Source organism: Takifugu flavidus, chromosome 4 (genome assembly GCF_003711565.1).
Source record: "Takifugu flavidus isolate HTHZ2018 chromosome 4, ASM371156v2, whole genome shotgun sequence".
In the NCBI taxonomy this organism is placed as follows: Eukaryota; Metazoa; Chordata; class Actinopteri; order Tetraodontiformes; family Tetraodontidae; genus Takifugu; species Takifugu flavidus.
In genome coordinates, this window is record NC_079523.1 from 6,089,711 (window position 1) to 6,111,544 (window position 21,834).

At 43.6% G+C, this 21,834-nt stretch overlaps 3 protein-coding genes across 6 annotated transcripts; all 3 read right to left on the minus strand.

Annotated features, from left to right (window-relative positions):
- Positions 1–978: 978 nt before the first annotated feature.
- Positions 979–3,763, minus strand: zgc:113184 (uncharacterized protein LOC553745 homolog). Of its 3 annotated transcripts, XM_057031466.1 has the most exons (6): positions 3,731–3,763; positions 3,542–3,621; positions 2,712–2,793; positions 1,922–2,059; positions 1,618–1,853; positions 979–1,503 (listed from the first exon to the last, which is right to left on the minus strand). In XM_057031466.1, the coding sequence occupies exons 4-6, from the start codon at positions 2,040–2,042 to the stop codon at positions 1,336–1,338; spliced, it is 525 nt and encodes a 174-aa protein (XP_056887446.1). In that variant the 5' UTR covers positions 2,043–2,059; positions 2,712–2,793; positions 3,542–3,621; positions 3,731–3,763; the 3' UTR covers positions 979–1,335. The 3 variants fall into 3 exon arrangements, with proteins under 3 accessions (XP_056887446.1, XP_056887447.1, XP_056887445.1); XM_057031467.1 differs by lacking the exon at positions 3,731–3,763 and having other exon boundaries at positions 2,712–2,765; positions 3,542–3,703; XM_057031465.1 differs by lacking the exon at positions 3,731–3,763 and having other exon boundaries at positions 3,542–3,702.
- Positions 3,764–9,714: 5,951 nt separating this feature from the next.
- LOC130524896 (nuclear receptor subfamily 4 group A member 1-like) lies at positions 9,715–13,793 on the minus strand. 2 transcript variants are annotated; one of them, XM_057031418.1, is made up of 8 exons: positions 13,629–13,793; positions 12,523–12,680; positions 11,848–12,405; positions 11,314–11,443; positions 11,016–11,179; positions 10,724–10,926; positions 10,478–10,656; positions 9,715–10,375 (listed from the first exon to the last, which is right to left on the minus strand). In XM_057031418.1, exons 1-8 carry the CDS (start codon positions 13,732–13,734, stop codon positions 10,113–10,115), a joined length of 1,761 nt encoding a protein of 586 aa, XP_056887398.1. In that variant the 5' UTR covers positions 13,735–13,793; the 3' UTR covers positions 9,715–10,112. The 2 variants fall into 2 exon arrangements, with proteins under 2 accessions (XP_056887398.1, XP_056887397.1); XM_057031417.1 differs by having other exon boundaries at positions 11,848–12,680.
- Positions 13,794–14,868: 1,075 nt separating this feature from the next.
- Positions 14,869–21,819, minus strand: dgkab (diacylglycerol kinase, alpha b). Its single transcript, XM_057031413.1, has 24 exons — positions 21,602–21,819; positions 21,056–21,129; positions 20,419–20,495; positions 20,202–20,331; positions 20,054–20,128; positions 19,867–19,916; positions 19,691–19,765; positions 19,467–19,583; positions 19,261–19,378; positions 19,080–19,168; positions 18,339–18,449; positions 18,171–18,269; positions 18,042–18,092; positions 17,838–17,911; positions 17,680–17,754; positions 17,527–17,612; positions 17,366–17,455; positions 17,126–17,286; positions 16,983–17,047; positions 16,809–16,899; positions 16,527–16,707; positions 16,310–16,430; positions 16,031–16,091; positions 14,869–15,560 (listed from the first exon to the last, which is right to left on the minus strand). The coding sequence occupies exons 2-24, from the start codon at positions 21,126–21,128 to the stop codon at positions 15,480–15,482; spliced, it is 2,151 nt and encodes a 716-aa protein (XP_056887393.1). The 5' UTR covers position 21,129; positions 21,602–21,819; the 3' UTR covers positions 14,869–15,479.
- Between the last annotated feature and the right edge of the window lie 15 nt (positions 21,820–21,834).

Below are 21,834 nucleotides of genomic sequence, written 5' to 3' on the forward strand. Positions count from 1 at the left end.
CTGGCTTGTTAACCATGTTACAGCCCCGTGACTCACCTGCACTCTCATCCTCCATTGATTTTTTTTTGCAGCAGCCACAAAAGTAGCACAAGATGCACAACCGTATTTCAAATCTCATTTACAGCTCAGACCTCATTTTTTTCTGGAACTGGTTCCCAAAGGTCACTGCAACCCCAGTGCAGTTAAAAAATAAATAATTACAGCTCAAGTGGAGTTTTGCAGGGCTCTGATCAAAACCTGTTCCAAGAAAAGATATCTTTATAAATCTTCATTGAAATTCAGGAACGTTAGGACTATTTGGAGCACTGACTTCTCAAAAAGAGGTGTAAAATTATATACCAGATCATACTGTCTTTAGTCCAATATCGGTATTTTAATGGTACGTATCATCATGCATGATGCATATTCATGGGCCCCGGAGGCTCTTTCGGATCATATTTGTTGAACCTAATTACTGTTAATTGAGCTCCACTATCTGGTAAAGCTCATCTGTTTAACAAGGACTGTGGCTGATCGTCTCTGCTTGAGGGAAGCAAAGTTATCTTCTTACTTTATTACATAACAGCTGTTCCTGCCATCGTTAAACTGACAGGTGGAAGTTGCTAATAATCATCTGTCAACACCTCTAATTAGTGGGATCATTGTCTGGGTCTATTTTTAGCTCAGGGTCTTTCAGATAGTTGATAGGTCAAATGGGTTGTGTCAGGAAAGCTGCAGACCGTCCAGGAGAGAGATTCCCCTGATTGTTTTTCAAGCAACCTTAAAAAACAGAAGCCAATTGTTGTTCCTGATGAGGAGGTTTGACATTGATCAGATAACGAACTGACGAATGCAATCCTGGAATACACGCTGCTTCAGTTCCTGTTTGTAATCTTGAGTCAAATGAACAATTTGCTTGCTGCGTTTAAATCTAAGTCAGCATGATATCGGGAAGGGCTGAAATATTCTTCCCTAATAACAGGAACCGCACAAGAAAAGGAACCCTCACTGAATTTTTAATTGTACGAATGTGTGACAAAAAAATGACGCAGTGAACAAGTGGACAACAACTGGTGCGATGTGTGTGTTCTGCATCATAGATCAGGTTAACAGAACCTTGTTTAAACAATGCTGTAAGGACCACGAACACAAAAACTCCAATTATCTGTGCACAGAAATACCAAGGACAGAAAGTGTTGCTGTTAAACATCTACAGGCTAAGAGCTAACTGTATGAGGGACACATCCTGGTCAAGACTGTCTGCTGGGACCACTGAAGTACATTTTGTACATGTACATTTATGGACTCAGCATTTCGTGAAGTCTTTCCTCACAGCACAACACGGTTGGGTTTATTTTAAGTGATGTGGGTGTAAAGGTGTCGTAGAAAGTCTCCTCTGGTGCTGGTGTCTCCGGGAAAAACCGCCTGGCAGAAATCGCAAATGTGAGACTGCAGAGCCACGTCTGACATTAGCATCCCGTCGGGCTGACTGGAGAAGATGTCGACCATGTTTGTCGACAGCCCCTGTGGACGGAGGGAGAGGAGGAGGCCGTCAGGGCCGTGAACATTTTTACAGAACAGGTGGAACTTTGGCCCCAGAAAGGTTCCTACCCTGGCTGGAAGGGTTGTTTTGCTTACCCCATTGCCTCCTGGGCACCGGAATGGTTCCAGGCTTCGCAGGGGTGGCACATTTTGTGCCAGCTCTTGGTTTTCACTTGTCTGCAGAGCCCTGTCCACAGCCAGCTTGGACATATCAGTGGTGAGGAGGTCAGAGAACATTTTCATGTTCTGAGAGAAGCCGTCAGCAGCTGTAAGGTTATGTGAGGATGAGCCAGGCTTTTCCTGTAGATGCTCAGGTGTTTCCATAGAGGGATCTGAAGGCAGAGGGTTTCAGTTGTGAAGAACATCACAAACCTCACATTTTTAAGCATGGGAATCTTACTGTCAGGATGTTTCTGGTCCTGCAGAGTTTTGGTAAGTTGGTGTAAGAGCGCTGCCTGCCTCAGACAGAGTGTCCTCAGATGGAGGAACTGCTGGTATAATTTGCTGTAGGCTTCCTCCATCTCGAAAAGTCCTGCAGCTGCAAATAAGAGGAAATTATTTAAAGGACTGCAACACATGTATCTACCAGCTATCCTATATGACGTAGGATTAACAGCAAATTTCCTTCAGAGAGCTGCACATTTCCTCTACTGCTTTTAATGTATTACTAGACTCTATTGTCACGCTGAATGAGCTTAATAAGGCTGCAAAAAAAATAAAAGCTAAATATTTTCTAGTGTAAAATGCATTTACAGGCAATGCTCATGGTGTGAAATGTACAGGCATTTGCAAACATGTCACCTTGAAAGTGACAAGAGTAACAACTTCTCCAGAAGTGATTCTTCCCACCGCATTCACTTCCTGATTCTTACTGTCATGTGACTAAACTAACCAATCAGGGGACGGAAAGACACAACGAAAGAGAGCTGGCAATTCTATAAGTGTGTTTTGAATGTCAATGAATTCTAAATGGTAATAAATAAATAATAAACCGGTCAACATACAGTAAATGTGTAACTAGTCAGACATGAACACATTTAAGGTGTAATTTGGTAAATACAGCAACACAATCAAACATTCCCAAAATATGAATTTCCTTACTGTATGAACTTAAGATAAAGAACTTATTTCAGCCCGTCTGGAGCCAACGGTGTCTTGAGTGTGTCTGTGTGTCGGTGTGGTTTACGTACCTTTGTAGATCACTTGATACTTCGTTTTTTGGGTTCAGGTTTTCCTCCCAGAGTCTGCAAGTACAAAGCTTGCTCTCCGTTACTGTCAAGGTATCAGAGAAACTATTACGTTGTAGCAGTGTTATTGTTTTGAAGTGACCCTGCTAAAAATTGAGACCGCATGAACAAATTCTGCCGTGAGCTCATGGAGCTTCTGCTCAGCTTTGGAAATGATTAAGCCAGAGGAAGCAGCTTTAAAAAATAAGGAAGTGAAACTAAAAAAAAAAAAGGAACATATCTGGATGGATAAAATAAGTCCACAGAGCTTTAAAGAAAACAAAACACAAACAACAGTCATGACCACGGCAGCCTCTGATGTATGTGTCTGACAGCCATTGTTGTTTAGATCTCATCGGGTGCAGCTCTGGCAAAGAAAATAGCCGAATCTCCTCTGAAAGTACACGATCGAATAGATCCCAGAGCCCACAGAACCTTCTTCCCACCACAGGGATGTCGTCCCAACAGCCTAAGGCCTCAGTCCTTAGATAACATAGAAAATATGAGGTGCTTTTGTGTCCTTTTCATCTGTCATTATAAATGTATTAAATTTATATCATCCAAACGGCATGGATCAGGAACAAATCCAAACATTGTATTAACTGCAGCTTATTCCGGATCAAAAAATTGGAATATTAATATGGCAGTTAAGCAGTATAATTGCATTTGGAATCACAGAGTCGTTAATACACATGCACAGGAGATTTAAGGGTTTGCAACACATATCATCTCAGTTGTTCCTTCTCAACCTCAACATAGACATTGTTGTACAAATGAGGAATAACTGGATTTACCTGATATTTATGTTCGGTGGGAAATACCAAAAAACAACCCAACAGCAGCTTGATTCTCTCTTTGTTAAAGACTTCTTGTCCTGCAAATGAGAAGAAAATAAGATTTGTCTCATTCCCAGCAGGAAGTGTAGTGTTCAATCAGACAATGCTTTGTTGATTAAACTTCATCAAGCTCCACTATAACCTCACCTGCCTCACCACAAGCCTCCTGGCGGCATGTAACTTCCTGTTCCCGGGCTGTGGTGCTTTCAAAGTAAAAGCGGAAGAGCTTTGTGAGGTGTCCGCACTGTCGAGAGACACATTTGCTCAGATTTTTGCCAGTAAAAAATTGCCAGATTGTTTTCATAAATTTTCTTTAATTTTTTGTTCAATGACAATAGGACAACACTTGAAACACTAAAGGGTATCCAAAGAGAGATCTAATTCTGGGGTTTTGGGCTGTTGACAAATTGGTCCTGTATGTTCCACAGCGGTCCAAAAGTTTCTAAATCTGAAAGTGTCTGAAATCATCAGTGGGTTGTTCTCAGAAATCCTAAATCAGCACGCGATTAAATGTCCGTAGAGGGTTCCAGTAAAAATGTAGTCAGGTTCAGACCTGTTTTCTCTCATAAAAGCTACGACAGCAAGTTTGTGTATGCGAACATTTATGGGTGTGGATGTGTGTGTGTCCTACGTGCTGTATCGTGAGGACACGTTGGCGCACAGCCTTCAAGGTCATAATTATACACCTCGAACCTAAACCATAAAACTAATAGTACAAACATTTGCGTGCATATTATGTGTGTGTGTGTGTGGTTATAGGTTGTATGGTGTGTGTGACAGAGAGATTTTCAGATGTCCAGTCATGTGTCGAGCTTGGATTATGCTACACTAAAAATAGCCCAGCATTAAGCCCCCCCAGCAGGGTCCTTAGGATGGCAGACAGTCTTTCGTGCCATCCATCTCCTCAAGATGGGCAGCAGAGTTTGCCCTGTGTGTCGGCCCCCAACAGCTGACTTTAATGCATTCACCACCAGCAGGGATCTCATGTTCTCAGGTGGGGGTGCCTGCTCTTGTTACTTCCGCCTGGTTATGTCATCTCTGATAATCTCTGATGTGTTTTACTTGTGTGTTTCCCTCACGGATGATTCATACGTGTTGCTGGGTCATCTTTCATTGAAACAACTGCACCTACATCTGGCCTGGTGCATGTCCGGACCTTCCTACAGGTTTGGCATGCTGTAGAAATGTTGGATTAAATGTATAATTTAATATTTTTAAGCGGTCTAGCAGAAAAAATAATAATATGAGTATGACCTCAACATACTTGCAACACTGTTCAAAATAAATTTTCCCCTTGAAAAGCTTTGGATGTTTGGTCAAGCATTGGTCCTGCAGAACCTCTGACCTCTCAGGGCTCAGGTCTGGTCGTGCTCCTGTCCTGTAGAATCAGAATCAGAGTACTTTATTGATCCCTTTAGGGGGTGTCCATCAGGGAAATTAGCATGCAGTTGGAACATGCAGTTGGAATATTATCAACCAATACGTGTCCTGGTGGGGGGGTTTGACACGGTCTTCCATGATGGGTGCACACTAATATGGCACATGAGGTGACTGCCCTGGTCCAAATGGAGTCATGAAAGTGTGGTCCAGCAGGGCACTGGGGTAGAAAGGAGCTCTAGGTGGTGTTTTGGCAGCATACAGTGCAACTAGGCCCAGTTTGCATGTGAGTAGCATGCTGGGACTGACCTGTCCGTAACCTCCTGGTAAAATTAAGTTAAAATCAAATAGAGGCTTTGACAAATGTATCTGGACCTCGCGAAGATGTCTGTCCTTTTTTCAACGGCTCCTCGTGTTTCACAGAACGCACCTCCTAATGCGATAAAGTGCACGGAGCGGCTCCTCGCAGCTATAAATCATGTTCTGGATTTTACCAAACATGTCACAGTGGAGCTTCAGTAGTCGGTGAGGCTGAAACGTAGACAGCAACACCCGTCTCCTCTATTATGTTTGCTGATTTGCGCTGTGTTTTTGCTTTGACCTTCACTCCCACTACACGCACACACACACACACACACACACACACACACACACACACACACGCCAACACAGTCACACCCTAAGTGAGCCCCACTCTGCTAATACCAGACCTTTACACTTGATTCCTTGGGCTTTCTGAAGTCTGTGTGTGTGTGTGTGTGTGTGTGTGTGTGTGTGTGTGTGTGTGTGTGTGTGTGTGTGTGTGTGTGTGTGTGTGTGTGTGTGTCCAAGCATGTGGCCATCTGCCAGTGCAACAGTATCCTTCTTGTCAATCTTATGTTATAATTGTAACCTGCTCATGTTCTCTTGGCAGGCAGACAGAAGTTTCCAACATAGTCTATCTCTATCTCTATCTCTCTCTCTCTCTCTCTCTCTCTCTCTCTCTCTCTCTCTCTCTCTCTCTCTCTCTCTCTCTCTTTTACACAGACACACACACACACACTGTCATTTTGTCTCCAACAGTATTTCTGCATGTGTTAATCAAGTAAGGAGCATTTATTTTATAATCTATAGATGTCCTTATAAGGTTAGCAAAATGAATTCATTATTCAATCAACAAGTAAATGTATTTCTTCTGAGCTTCAAATTTAAAAATGTTCAATCCTCTGTCAGATTTCAAAGCAAATGGAACGATTCGTTTAACAGTACTTTAATAAATGATGACTTTATATTATGGGAATCCTTGTACAATTTGAATTCTCATGATAAATAACATAAAGCGTACTTTGCTTGCACTCCACCAAACTCAAAAAGGAGCATCAATCTTTCAAGGAGACATTCAGAAAAGCCGTCAACTGTCCAACCACATGCCCGCATCTCTCCATTTCATCCACCCGGGAGGGTTCATTCATCCAGATTATCATCAGGCCATGAATGTAAGCCTGCTGGGACTCGGGTCTTGTGATGTTGATGTGTGGCGTCCACTTATCGCAGGGATGGCATGAGCGATGACGTCTGCCAACTCATTTATCGCTGGACCCTCTCGGAGGGACCGGATCCCATTACAGCGGTTTCTATGGGCTCAACAATGGCCGACCATAAATAAACTCACAGGGTTTTCCACACTCGCCGGCACGCCCACTCACATAATAGCAGAGCTTCCACATACATGCGTGTCTGTGTACAAACGAACGTGTTTGGGCGGCTTAAGGGAGGCCTGGCCATGGAAAGTCTCTGATTCAAAATAAGCAAGGCTCATATGCCGTTGTTGTATAAGTCAGGCACATTATTTTCAAGGGATGAAATAAAATCAGATGTGCCTGTGACAGATTAAACACATTTATCTTTTTACATACAGTGCAATCAGTCAATTACAACAACAGCTGCAGCATCCTCCCAAACAACCTTATTAGCTTCCCTCCTGCTGGAACAATATCCTCCTCTCTCTCTCTCTCTCACACACACACACACACACACACACATACACACACCCCAAATTAATTACTCAACCTTGACTTAAGTAAGATTCTGTTCTTAACTTTAAAGTCATAAAAGTTTGAATTTGTGGGGACCAGACAAAATGTCCTCACTTTTCTAAAAATATCCTCCCTGTGGGGCCTCTGCCACACACATGCTCAAATTTATATATGATTGTGGGGACTTCCATAGACATCATAATACATCACTAACCGTCCCTCCTAACTCTTTAACCCTAACCCTAACCTAATCCCAATTATAATCTCAAGTTTAAAACCATCTCTTAACCCTCAAATAGTCCTTTGAAATTGTGGGCCCCAGCAAAATGGCACTACTATGTCATTATTAGGAGTATTTTGTACTCAATATGAAGTAAATATGAGGACACACACACACCCATGCCAGTTTAACTGTGGCAACAGGAATAGAAGAGTAAAGTAAAAGTAAAATTTAACCACATCATCACCGCCACATCCAAAGGAGCAGCAACAGGTGCTTTTTCTAGTTTCCCCTCAATGCCAGAAGTTCATTTATCATTTCATCCTTTTATAACTCCATGTTGCTGACCTGATATCAGCTGGTCTCATCCATTGGATGCACAGCGGTAAACCTTTAATTTTCACTCCATCATCTCTCCGCATCAATGTATCACCACCTTGCTCCACCTTGGCACCTCTTCATCACCAGCTGAACCGTCTCTCTCATGGTTGAAGTCTTGTTAAATTATCACAGAAAATCTTGAGGTTTTTGCAGCTTAAATACAAGAGAATCCTATCGACAAGATTTTGCTGATGATTGTGTTTTCAGTAACACTTGAGATAAGAGAGTGAGCCTGTGCACAAAAGTCACCGCGGCACGTCCACATGTCCTGATGTCTGCTGCATGCAGGGCGTGTTTGTGGCTGCAGCTGGGTGTTACATGTCAGGCCACAGGTCAGATGTTAGGGGGCCAACGGCCGCTCCAGATGGTCCCTTTCCATTTTTAGAAAAGATAGTGTCAAGAAACACTTCAAATCCAAGACACAGCGACAGGGGGGAGTATGCGGAGTCACGGCTTTGCCAGGAAACCATCAGGGTAGCCACAGCGAAAGTGAAAAGGGATTAGCAACACTGAATTATTTGGAAGCACCTTGAGCTGCCCTCTTAATCAAAATGCTTCTTCTGAAACTGCTTCTGACCCCTGCTTCTGTCATTACATCTGACTTGAATCACGTTCCTGCCATTTTGCGACATAATGAACATATCCCCTCCCCCACCTCTTTTCTTCTCCTGCCCACCTATTTTCCACTCGGTCTGCCAGCACCAAGACCCACATGACTGGAATGTGGGCTACAGTAGGATCAGGTGTCGGGGGGAGTGAATGCAGGAGAATCTGCAGTCTGCATCATTTAAGGTATGTTCAAACTCAGATTCATACGTCCTGTCATCCGGTTGGCAACATGTGAAGCAAACGGGGGTGCAGGAAATGAAGAAATACATTTGGGCGATCTTTTTTCCATTCAACCTGGTATATTTACACATGCCTACACAGACTTCCCGACCTGAACTTAAAACTGTCACTGAATCAATGATACAGAATTGATTTGCTGACATTTGAATATGGGCAGAGATTTTGGCATTTCTAATAACGTTAAGTTGGGAAATTCAGAAAAAAAAGAGAGTCCCCACACAGGCCTCCTTATTATTTCATAGATTGATATAGAACTAAAGAATTCAAGCCTGTAGTTTAAATAGGACACTGTTTGGAGTGCTTATAGGTGATGTCACGTCATCATGTTTGAAGTCTAATTGAATGGGATTTAATGTGTTGAGATAAACGAGACTCTGGAGTCTTAATTCAATTTATATCTAAACATCTCCATGGTTGTTAGGAGCTGAGCAGAGGAACCAGAGAACAGGATTTAGTGCTGGCTGATCCTAAATCAGCTGTCACCACTTTGTGTGCTTCCAGTATAACTGCTTGAGGCCGAGTGGCAGAACTAAAGTCATATGTATATAAGTTAATTCTAGTTGTGACATTAATGTGGATCATTTAAGTATAAGTGTGTTGCTGTGTGTGATGTTTGGACTATCATATCGCTCATGATGGTGAGGAGTGCTGAAGGCATTCAGCCATTCCGTTTGTGGTTTTTTGTTTTACATGTAGTTATTATTATCAGGCACATATTTGTTGGTCCTCCCAGGAGCAGGAGTAGAACTTTTCTTGGCAAAGCAAATATTTAATATTTTCCTATTTTAATTCCCTTGGTTGTGTCTTTCTAACTATTTTTTTACCCTGTGGGACTTTAAAAAAAAAAAAAAAAAGCAGGGCTCATGTCCTTCACACATTGAACACAGCAACAAATCATTTTACCCACACACAAATATAATTGAATTATATCCTGAACTGTTAAAAAAAAATCCTTCCCCTACCTTGCTTTTTACAAGTTATTTAATTTATTCAGTCTTCATTTATTTAAGTTTGCGTCTCGAAAAAAAAAATCTGTCTTGTGTGGTTCTGCTAGAGAACTTTTGGTTGTTTTCTCAGGACAACCTCGAACTTAATATTCAGGATCATGTTTCTGTAACTATGCTGATGTTAGCAGCTCATCTCGCGCACATTTAACAGGAACACCGAGTGCTCCGTTAAACCTTCATGATGCCGTAATCACTGCTAACCTTTTCAGTTTAATCCCAGGCATTTCACATCTCATCCAGCTGGCTCCAAATAATAAATGCTGGTAAATAAAACCTTTCCACTTAATTTGCCAAGACTAGCAGGGTTGCACAGTCCATGTTTAATGAGGTAATTACCTACTATGTGCATGTGTGTTATCCTGAAATTAATTAGATGAAATTGCTGATAAATACTCGAGGATTCAATTCAACTGGAAATATTTCACAGTGACAAATAATGAAGTCTTTATTCACTGTGTTTGGGCTGCGTATAATAATAATTTGAATCAAACTATGACATTTTCAATAAATGTAATAAATCTCATACAGGTTCCACGTTCAATTTTAAACCCATACAGTTAGAAAAATAGTGGTCTCTTGAAGAATTCCCATTGGACGGCAGAGTCTGATATAAGAAGACAGCTCCTTGTGAGAAAAGCTGCGTTCGCCGCCATACAAATAATGCATTTGTGTTTGCCTTATCAGAACGGCAGAGTATCCAAAAAGATCTTTTCCACTATGGGCGGAGGGGGGACCAGGTCCTCCAGTTTTAGATAAAAGATGCGCTGTAGGCCCTGTGTGCATAGAGTCCTCAGTTCGGGGAGTTTGCTCAGAAGACGAGAAAGGTAGTTGGACTGCGTCCGGCACACTTCTGAACCGCTTCCACTCATGTGTTCCCTTAAGCAAGCGATGAGATGATTTTGGAATTCTTCGACCCGTTTGGGCTCCTTGAGGCCATGACGATCTGGAAGACAAAGGCGTTCCAATTGCAAACATTGTTATGAATGCACACAAGATTAAAATGTCATCAGTTTCACCAAAGTGGAAGGTAAACACAAGTACTCACCAGTGATAATTACTAACGCTGCCAGGCATGCAAAGAGGGAGATGTCTAAATTCATCCGGTGTAGGCTTTGGGAGAAATCCATGATGGAGTCGATCCAGTCACCAAAGCTGTGAATGCACTGCAGCCGGTGGAGAACCACACCGTTGCAGAAGATCAGCTTGTTCTTCTCGGGATTTGACCTGCAATTATGGTGCTGTCAGCAATGTGAACCTTTCTTTTTAAAACAGCATTTGTAAGAGAGCCTACCTGTACGCGAGCCGCAGGATGAAGAGCTCAACAAAGGCAGATTCCAGAAGCAGCTCCTGGTCTTCTTTGCAGAAATCGGTGAATCCTGGGACCGTTTCAGCCCAGTTTCTTATTACGTCCAAAGAACCAGTCAGCAGGTCATAAAACTGCTGGATGTCACTGGCGTCCTCCTTCTCTTTTAGGTCACCGGTGCTCTCCTGGTACTGCAAAACAGGATTTTAGATTAATACCAAACTGGCTTTGACAGGTTTGTTCCTTATTATGCATTTTTAGGCCGCCTCTCATTCTTCACCTTAGAGTAATCGAGCTTTTCAATGGTTGGGTTGGAGTCTAGATGAGCCCTGACAAGAGAGGCCACGATGTTGACGCTGGGCACGGTGGAGGAGGGCTCCGTGAGAACTTTGGGTTTAGAGGGCAGGCGACCCCGGCGACCTTTAAGGCTGTCGGTACGAACAACTAAGAAGGAGGAAAGAAGCTGACACTATAAGGCTCCACTTACATATAGCATACGTTCGTCTTCCTTTCCTAAAGCGTGATCACAGCCCTTGAGTTTCTCATCAAACTTTGTTGAGCGCATGACGTCGCCTTACCTTCTTTGACCATCCCCACCGCCAGACACTTCTGAAAGCGGCAGAACTGGCAGCGGTTCCTCCTCCTCTTGTCCACTGGACAGTTTTTGTTGGCGAGGCACACATACTTTGCATTTTTCTGGACAGTTCGCTGTCAAAAGATCAGGCAGGAAAACATTAGCATAAGTTTAAAACATTTTTTTTACCAGCCCGAATTGCATTTAATTTTCGCAAGATGCGTTTATCTGCAATTGTATAAAATTCCCACTGGGCATTTACCCAATAACCCTTAGGGTGCTATCATTTTAAAAATTACAATTTTTAAATTGGCTCAGTCTGTATTATAATTTAATTAACAAGCATTTGTCAACATTAGGAAGTCAGAAAAAAAATTCCTGACTGACAAATTTATGCAGGTTTTTGGTAATCAAGACCAACTTCTCAGGGGACAATTTGGCATTGTTTTTTTTTCCTGACACATGTAAAATGTATAGTCAAGACCAAAGTCACTCTGGTTAATTTATCAGTGACCTTCTGTTTAGTTGGGACATTTACCTTGAAGAAACCTTTACAGCCCTCACAGGTTCGGACTCCGTAGTGCTGACAGGATGCATTGTCGCCGCAAACGGCACAGCGGCTCTCAGTGGCGCCCGGGTTCTGTGTCTTAGAACAAGTCATGGCCCGGTCTACCATCAACGGGCTTTCCAGGGGTCTTCGCTCCAATGGCATCGAGGGGCAGTGAAGTGGAGAGACGTGCTGCTGAGAGAGGAGGAAAGAGCCGTCTTGGCCTGGTGCAGCATCCTGTTGCCCCAGCGGTGAGTGCTGTTCTGTCAGGGGGCTGAAGGTAAAAAAAGGGAGCTGCTGGGCTGAGCTGGACTTGTCAGCCACAGAGGCCGGAGGAGCTGATGGGTAGGGACTGAATGGGGAATCCCACAGTGATGTAGAGAAGTTCTGAAATCCAGGTGTTGGAGGGGAGGAGGCCCCATAACCCGGGCTGCCATAGTAGTCAGAGTCACATGAGGACAGTGTTTCATCAAGGTAGCTCAAAACAAAGGATCCTGGGTAACAGCCATACATCTGTAGATCATCCATTTTTAGGGCTTGGCTCTGCGTCTGGGGACAAGAGTTTTCAGATCCTGAGACGTGACTGAATGAAACCGAAGATGCAGAAGGGGACGCAGTGATCTTGCAGGAGTACGCATCAAACTCCCCCATGCAGCTATTTCCCACCAAGGTGTGGATGCTGGGCAGCGAGGCCACTGACAGCTGGTCCCTCTGGCTGTTGATGTCCATCATCACCTTGGCACTGAGATCAGGATTCAGGAACTCAGAGATGTAGTTGGTGTCCGGGGGCAGGGATGCATGCTGGGCTTGTACACAGGGCATCTCTAGGGCAGAGAACAGCAACTGCTCTTATTGTGTGTTGTATATATATTTTTAATTACTCACACAGACACCTCAAAACATGATGTTTATTTATATGAAATATCTGCCCACCCATGCTGTTAACTGCTGCTTATCCCCAAACACGGGTCCACATACTACATCTTTAAAAAATACGTGTTGATGTATTGGACACTGAGACAGGCAAGAACTGTTTGGACACACGCACGGGACAACCAAACGACAAGGTTCAATCATCGGGTGACTCGGATCACTTCAGATCCCAAATATTTAAGCCTCCTCTCCCACAGCAACACATTATTTCTGTGGCTTTTGATCATGAAAGCGGACGATGGTTGAGCAGAGCTATAAGATATTACCAAGTATCGTGTTACAAGGCGTTAATGCTTAAAACTGCCCAGTGAAGGGCAACCCTCCTTTACAGTACCAGGGAGCTTTACGGATTGTATTTCAGGGTGGGCGGAATGCCAGATGAAATTGGTAAGGCGATAAAGTGTGTATGCGTTGAGCGTGTGTGTGTGTGTGTGTGTGTGTAAATGGGCAGGAATCCACAAGAATGAACTCCCTCACACTTTACCTGCAAAACTCAAGATCATAGTGATTTGTTTATTGATTCTCATATTATTTTGAAAAACTAAAGTCTAACATTCTTTAGTAAAGTTCTGAAAGTAGTAACAAGAAGGAAAATGAGAGTCACTCTGTCTGCACAGTGACTTATTCAGCTGCCTCTCAGAAACAGTCAAAAAGTTCAACTGTAATTTTTGATAACATTTTCTTGCTGATATATAGGCGTGTATGCATTTGCATAAGAGTGTATATTCAATTACAACACAAGTCAATCAAATAAATAACGTAGGTACTGACATTTTCATTATATTATCTTATGAAGGGAAGCCCCAACTAGAAAAAACAGGAATGCATGGAACACTCACCTTGTGAATGTGTAAATCCACGTTTTAAAGTTGTTTCATTAATTCCAAACGAGTTAAACTGATGAATGTCACTTCTGCCGGCTGCTGTGGACACACACACACTCATTTAGACACATTCATGTGGACATGCACACACCGACGCAGGACGCTTCACACACTTTTATTTTGACGGCATCGCCAATGAGGCATGCCCATGCCCATATATGGAGAATAGGCGGCCGCACGTTCCGGGTCCGTAGCCAATAAGCGTCCTGACCGACAAAGACGTACTTCCGTCTGACGCACGCTCGGGATTCCATTGACGCAAGAGGCGTGTGGGGGCGCGCCGTCTAAATTTAACTGGTCTGCTCCACTGGCGCACACGTGGGGCTATTACAAGATGAAAACTGGTAAAAATAGCAGCAGTTTGGAGATGCAGACAGGCTTAAGACCGTTTTACAGCAGGGAGGTGCACTAACACTTGACACATTGGGAAACACCTGTTGGTTTTTCGATATAGTTTTTGGTTTTCTTTATCTCGAAGAAAACAGATCCATATGGCGACTATATCCATTTAAACGTGTTGTTTGTTTCGGACATACTTCACATTTAAAAAGTGCAAATGTGCATAATATTCTTATAAGAGATTAATATCCTTTTAAGCGAGTTATTTTAGTTGGGGCGCTCAATTGGAGCGACACTAATAATTCTAAAATTCTTTATTACTCATTGATCGCTGAAACTCAGACATTTGCAATGTGGGCTACATTGCAAACATTTATGTCACAAACTGACACAAATGTTGGCCTATATTTGCATGACTTCTTGAGGAATAAATAAATGTATGTTTTTTTTTAAAATTCTGTAAAGCCATTCTTAAATACTTTAATCAGTGCTGAGAAAATTCAGTTAAAAAAAGACCGAAGGTTAGTGGTCAGACGCTTGCGTCTTACAGCTCACACATGAAGACTCCTCCACTTTTTCCATACAAAGTTCTCACACACACACACACACACACACACACACACACACACACACACACACACACACACGCACACACACACACACACACACATTGCTAGTAGGGACAATTATTGTGACATATATAATTCAGGATAGATTCAGGATCACAGTCTTTTTCACATTGGTTTAAGATGCATTGTTTACATCCTAACTGCAGCTCTAACCACGGTATAAACAAGTGAAGTATGTTGCTCTACATGAAACACATACAAATGAAATGAATAACACAACACGGGTGTTCTGTGGTGATTTGACCTGAAATGACCAGAAAAGTTTATACAGTCAATGAGCAAAATTCAAAACGGTGTCGTAATTGTTAAAATGACTTTAAACACTGGTGCAGCTGATTTACAGGACAACTGGAAACATTGTGTCAGCAGAGACATCCTGACAGGAATTAAATAAAACATTTAGACAGACAAAGAAGTTAAGAAAAAGCCTGTTGCATATATGTAATTGTGGAGTTATGTATATAGTGGAAGCTCAAACCATAATGCACAACAAAAATCATTAGAAAACCACATTCAGTCACATCTTGTCAAATTTCTCATGTTATTTCTGCGTCCTTTTTGGGAAACTGGTGGAAAAGATTAACCAGATTATCACTTTGGAGAGTCACAGCACCGGTGTAAACTGGAATAAAATTACATAGTAAATATACTCCTAACTATAAACAACAGAATCATTGTTTCTTTTAGAACTTTTAGGGAAACAAAAGTGATCCATTATACTGAAATTGGCACACAAAAACATGCATCTTGTTTCAATATGCCAGTGTATTTTCACTGCATACTGTATTTTCAAGGAACAAGAATAAAAATAAGAATGCAGTACACCTTGTTTTTGACTCTATTTGAGATGGAAGAAGCCAGATGGTTTCGTTGGTGGAGCCATCAGCATCTTTGCTTGGTTTTTATGAGATATGTGGATCTATAATAGATATAGAAAAATAGCTTTTGGTTTGACTTAATAACAGTTTACTGATGACACTTGTGTTATTACTCTAGACTTGCTATTACTGAGCATTTTCCTGTTTAAAAGCATTTCTCCTAAACATCAACGCTATGACCTAAAGTTGTGTCAGATAGATATTAGCAATTACATAAATATCATAGTGCCAAACAAATGGTGAGATGCTAGCTTCCACATTTATATAATTAACAACAGTAATAATAGTAATTCCAGCAGGGATGTTGAATGATCTGTATAATTCCTGGGTTGTTTAGTTATCCTTTACCTTGGCCAATACCTTTTTTTTATTTGTGTGTTGAGAAAATTAGCAAATATTTAGCATGCAACGCACAAATAATGCATAAATGAAACTACCTGTACTTAGTACAATAGTAGAATGGGTAATATTTTGTCTCTTGGCACTAACTGTGAGGTTAAATGATACTTACAGTACACGGAGGTTGCATCCAGGGCTCCCCATCAATTTGCATTGGCAGGGCTTTCATTGTCCTGCAGTAGAAAGTCAGATGTAATCACACTCCCCAAGTTACACAGTGCATGAGGATTTTGTGCATTTGAGTGTGGTTACACCAGAATAACCTTAGCTACATCTATGCTTGGCACTCATGATGACACAATGCGATCTAAAACTGAAGCCTGTGTGTTATTCCTGGATGTTATTCCTCTCTAAAGGTGGATTGTGTTGTGTAGGTGTTATGCGTTTCAACCTGATGGTGATTTGGGAAGTCTGGGCCAGTCTGTGCCCGGCGCTCTTCAGCCCCGTGTAGATTTGTCCCATCTCAATGACCCCTTCCAATCCCACTACCTCCAAGCGCTTGTCGCTAATATCTGTGGAGCGAGCACACGCACGCACCATTCAGGTCCGAACGCGTCAATCACAGCCACGTGCATGAAGAGGAGGGTTAAAACATCACGTGATCTCACCTTGTGAGATTGTTTTGAGAAGGTCGGGGTCAGTGATGACCCTACCCTCCTCCGCCTCTGGCAAACTGTCCGCTTTCTTGGATTCACCCCAGAGGTTGGAGCCGCCGTGCATGCTGGGTATGTTGAGGACGGCTATGCCCTCCAGACACATGTTGCCGAGGTCCAGGGGTCTCCCGCAGCACTGACCGGAGCGAAACAACAGGGGGGGTTACTGGAGAGAAATCCTAAAAATGTAACATGGGCGCGGAGCCAACAAAAAAAATGGCCCCTTTATCTTCTGACCTCGACCGCCAGACAATCTTTCAGCTTCTTGCAGGAGGCAGAGATGGTCTCAGAGGTGGCGAACTCAAAATACCAGAGTTTGTTCTTCTTTCTAAAATGTCAAGTCGTAAACAGATTGGTTTAAAACACATTTACAGGTGACAACCTGGTCGCCCTGGTAGTCAGACCCCTCACCTGCTGTTGAATCTCTGGGGGTGTTTCTCCCTCATGGAATGGAAACGATGAGCGATTGAGGCGTCCTGCTCACGTGGACACAAGTTTAATTAGAGTAAGACCACCTTCAGTTCCGGATCGGAAGCGTTCAGGCTGCGGCTCACCACTCCAATTGAAAAGTAGTTGTTGATGATCTCATAGGGCACCGGGTCTCCCTCCTCCTGAGGGTCATTTGGGATCACCTGGATGCTCCAGCGGTCCATGAGCACCAACTTACTTGCTTCAATCTCCTTCAGGATCTCCCTCAGGTCTGAGCCCTCATAGCCTGGTGGGCAGCAAAGAGTTCCAGTTTCACCAATACTTCCCTTTCAGTAGCCTTGTCATTACGATGTTGACGGTTTCACCTCCTCCCCAACGCAGACAGCGAGCCAGGTCGTTCCCAGTGCCCAGCGGCAGGACAGCGACGGGGGGCCGTACCTGGAGGTTTTCCCTGTCTGCATTCATGTGCGTCAGTGAGGGTGAACTGATGAGTTATAATACTGAACTCCAAAGACAAATAAAGTACCTATAGCATCCAGAAGCCAGCCCACGGTGCCATCCCCTCCACAGACCAAAATCCTGTATTCACGCAGATTACGGAAGAAATGCAGTCTGGGGAAAAAGGCAATATTTAACACTAAGGACGGTCAGGCGATGTCATCCTAGCAGGTGTTCGTACCCTGGTGCGGGACCTCCATTTGACAGGTTGTACACTTGGCGAGGGTTCAGCAGGTACTGGAATTTCCTCAGCACTCTGCAAAGAAACAAGCCACCCCATGAGAGGGCCTGGAGTCGTGTCCAGAAACCATCTAAGCCCAACTGATCAAAACCCGGTACCTTTCGCCCTGCTTTCCTCCACTTTTTGGGTTGACAAACACAAGCAGAGGGTGGGTGTCCGCAACTGGAACAATCTGACAGTAAAATGTGTGAGCTACACGGAACGGTGGGTGCAAACATGCTGCCAAAAGCAGCGATACTGACGACACACTGCAACTGCAAGAAGAAAGGTATCGTTGTCTGAATGACATGCTGACATCAGACCTGCAGGACGTGGCCGTCAGGAGTGACGTTCAACAAGCTGGCGTCCTCCTCCTGCGGGGAAGAGAGCGACAATTACATCACAGCGATATTAACATACATTTGTATTGGCGTTTCAGCTGTTTTTCTGACCTTTGAGACAGCATATATTGCCCACGGAGGCAGGATGTGATCTCTCAGAGGCCCACAGTCACACGACGACAAACCAGAGAAGAGACAGTCGTCATGGCGCTTTAAAAGAGACAAGATTCAGAGCGCGGGACTGGAGACACGCTCCCCGGCGTCAAACGCCGTCCTCACCATCTCGTGACACCACACGCATCGTCTCCCTGCCAAAGTCTTGATCTTCTTGTGGCAAACCTGACACTTGCCGGAGCTGCTGTCGGTTCGGATCCAGTCATGAGCCGCTATCTGAGAAACAAAAGAGCGGAAAGTGGAGGAAGGGAATGGACCTTTTTCTTCCAGCTCAGCGGGCTGTGACCCCCCGGTGTCCACATCAGTGACCTACCCAGCTGCCGGCTGACTGAAATTTTTTTTTGACAGCGCTGTTTTCTTTTGAACTAAACAAGGTCAAAGAAGGCATTATGTGATGGCCTCAAGTTGCCCGCTCATCGCTCACACATCATCACAATGACACATTTACTACGCTAAAGAAGCTGAGAAAATGAGACCCGTGATCTGTTCAGTAATGAGAAAATGATTCACTACTGCCCACAACTGCTCAAAACTGGGATGTTTAGCAGATGCACCAAGCAGAGAGCGCAGGCTATAAGCTCCTCTTTAAACCCAAATTTGGGTGGCACCTATTACCGACTAATGCCCTTTACGGCCTTTTATATTCATCTGCTTGTGCATTTGGACTTTGGTCAGAAAAGGAAGGGTTGTATAAGTACATTTTGGTTTTATCAAATGCAGATCCACACAAAGAAACCCACTCCCGATGTGGTCAATAAGACAGTATTAGAGTGCCGATAAGGCTCTACAAAATGCAGCGAAACCAGTGTAAAGAAATGCAAATGTTGTCGTGTTGGTTGTGCTTACACCAATCTCCTTTTTAGATTTGACAAAGGTGCGTGCGCAGGGTTCAGGATTCTTGTTGGCACACTGATTGTGAACTGTGTACTTGCAGCCTGAAGAACAACAGGAGAGCTGGGTTCATGCTGAGGCATGTGTTACGTGTGAGGTGCACGACTGCCCCCTGATGGCAGCCGGGAGCGCTTACAGGTGCAGCAGAGACCCTGCTTTCCGAGGCCAAGCAGCATGCTCTGACACACGCTGCAGTAGGTCGGCTTGTTAAAGTGCTTCAGCCTCCAGATATGCTGGCCGTCTCTCTCAGTCATCTGTGGGTGAGGAGAAGACAAAGGAGACTGTAAGGAAAAGGTGACCATTCAAGGCAGTAAATCAGCAGCTACGACCACAATCTGTCACCTTAAGCCCGAGAAGAACCAGCAAAGGCACGTTGTTCATCCCCCCTTTCAACCACTCCTCCAACGTGACCGTCCCACTGTCATCCACATCGATGGCTGTCATCATGTCTTTAAGCACCTGCAAAATAAAAGAAAAAGGTTAAAGCCTTTATGCTGACAGGCTACATTTACAGTGAAGGACATGATGCGATGATGAAGTTTAAGTAAGTAGAGAGGAGGCTCAACTGGTCTGAGTTCTGTTACATCCCAGCCGAGGTAATCTGCAGCTCGCATCATCTGAGCAATTATGCGATCCACTTCCTGATGGGGACCAATGGACTCATATGAGAATCAAAGCACAAAATACTGACGTGTAATAACGCAACAATAAAAGAAAGACAGAGCAGTTAGAAGAAACTTACAGTGCTGTCCAGGAGTCCATTGCCATCTTTGTCATAAAGGTTAAAAGTAACTAAAAACAAATCAAAGACAGGCAGTGATTTATCTTTTTCACTCGGACCTTCTTCAGATCAGGTCTGAGCAGAGAAATGTCTATCAAATGCATCAAAGACATGACAAAACAATGAAGAAAGTGGGGAAAAAAAACACATTCTAGCTTGTCTCTTGGCCGTCCATCCTCCAGCACTGAGAAGTAACAGGACACATCACGAAGAAAGACGCCGCCTGAAGGACAAAGACGTGGAGACAGTGTGAGTTTCTGTAGTTTGCAGCATGACTGCAGGGTAAACCCATTTACCTCTCGTTATGGGGTCGCCCTGCTCTACGTGCTGGAAATAACGATAAAGCCGTTGGCAGAAATCTGAGGGGAAGTCCTCCACTTCAAGGTAGCTTTTGAGAAAAAGGCAGAAACCAGCTCTGTCGACGCACTGTGGGTTCAAGTGAAAGTCCAACCGAGATGCTGTCATTTTATCTTCATGCTCTCAGACCCAACAGTGTTTGAAATTCTCTCCCACCTCTCCGTGTTTGTGCTGAGCGTGTCGCCCGCCGGGCTGAAACTCTTTAACCACATCTTTGACAGTTAAACTGCTGTCTGTACAGAGGCAAGAGACATAAAAACATCAGCCTGGATTTTCTGAAAGTAGAACTCAATTGAAAACAAGAGCTAGCTTAACCATCATTTTTAGATGCTTTTGGTGTGTGCAACATGTGACTTAAACGAGTGTGAGCTGATTAAATACTTCAAGTTATTCTAAAGCCTGCTGTCAGGGGCATTACTCAGATGGAGAGAGGAACATTTGTAATTATCCATGACCCAGCCGTCCCCTCACTAAAAGCCTGCAACCATTTCATTTGGTTCAGAGCCTCCGAGTGCTCAGCAGAACATTTTTAGGCCTGTACCTTCTCATTTCCTTTAAATAGGTTTATCAAACCCTGTTAATTTACGTTGTTGTAACATGATAATTCAGCAAAATATTCTCATAAGTTACTTTCAATTGACAGTTTAAGAACAACATTCACTGCAAATTTAACTGCTGTTGATGCAATAAATAATACCTTTTATGATCTTTCTGAGACGTTTATGATCAGTTTCTGTTTTATAATCATTACACTGTAGCAGAGGGAGACGAGTAAACATATCTAAATACTTACATTCCATGTAGTGTTGCAGCTGGATAAAATCCACAGGAGTCAGAGTTTCTTCGGTGTCGTCAGACGAGGCCATGCTGAGTTAGCAAAAAGAAAACAATCCATCAGCAAAGGGTGAACTTTGAAAGAAGGAACAAGAGTCACACAGGGCTGAGGTGACTGAGTCAGTTGGTGGGAACTCTCATGAACTGGTTTGCCTCCATTCCTTGGCTTACACCACTGAAGGCTTGTACGGTCGTGTGGTAATAAGTCCACATTCAGACACAAAGGTCTGGTTTCAGACACTGAGATTCAGACTGGATCCAAGCAGGGATTGCTGAAAATGACACGAAACTATATAATAATGGGCTTAAAAGGCAGACATTGGTCCACTCTTGTGAAATAAAACTATTTCATCCGCCTGTTGAGGGAATATTAATGTTGTTAAGCTTAAACAAAAGCAATCACTGATGTCTCATTCAAAACAACAGCCTGTGGAGTCAGTCCAAATGATTAAATGTCAAACCCAGAGAACCCTTTTGATTCATTTGAAGCCTGGAGGAACCTTACCTTGCCCACCTGCCTGCAGTGCCCAGGGATGAAACACAAATCTGGTGCTGAAACTGGGGAAACTGGGGAAAGTGGGGACCGACAGTTTTCCGGTCCCGTTCGGCAGCAGCTGGTGCTGGTGGGTAAATGTCCGCCGGGGTATTAGTGGATCTACGTGGATCTCCGGGGATCTACGGGATTAAGACCGGCTGGAGGAGGAGCTGCCGGGCCTGTATGAGAGACGGAGGCACCGC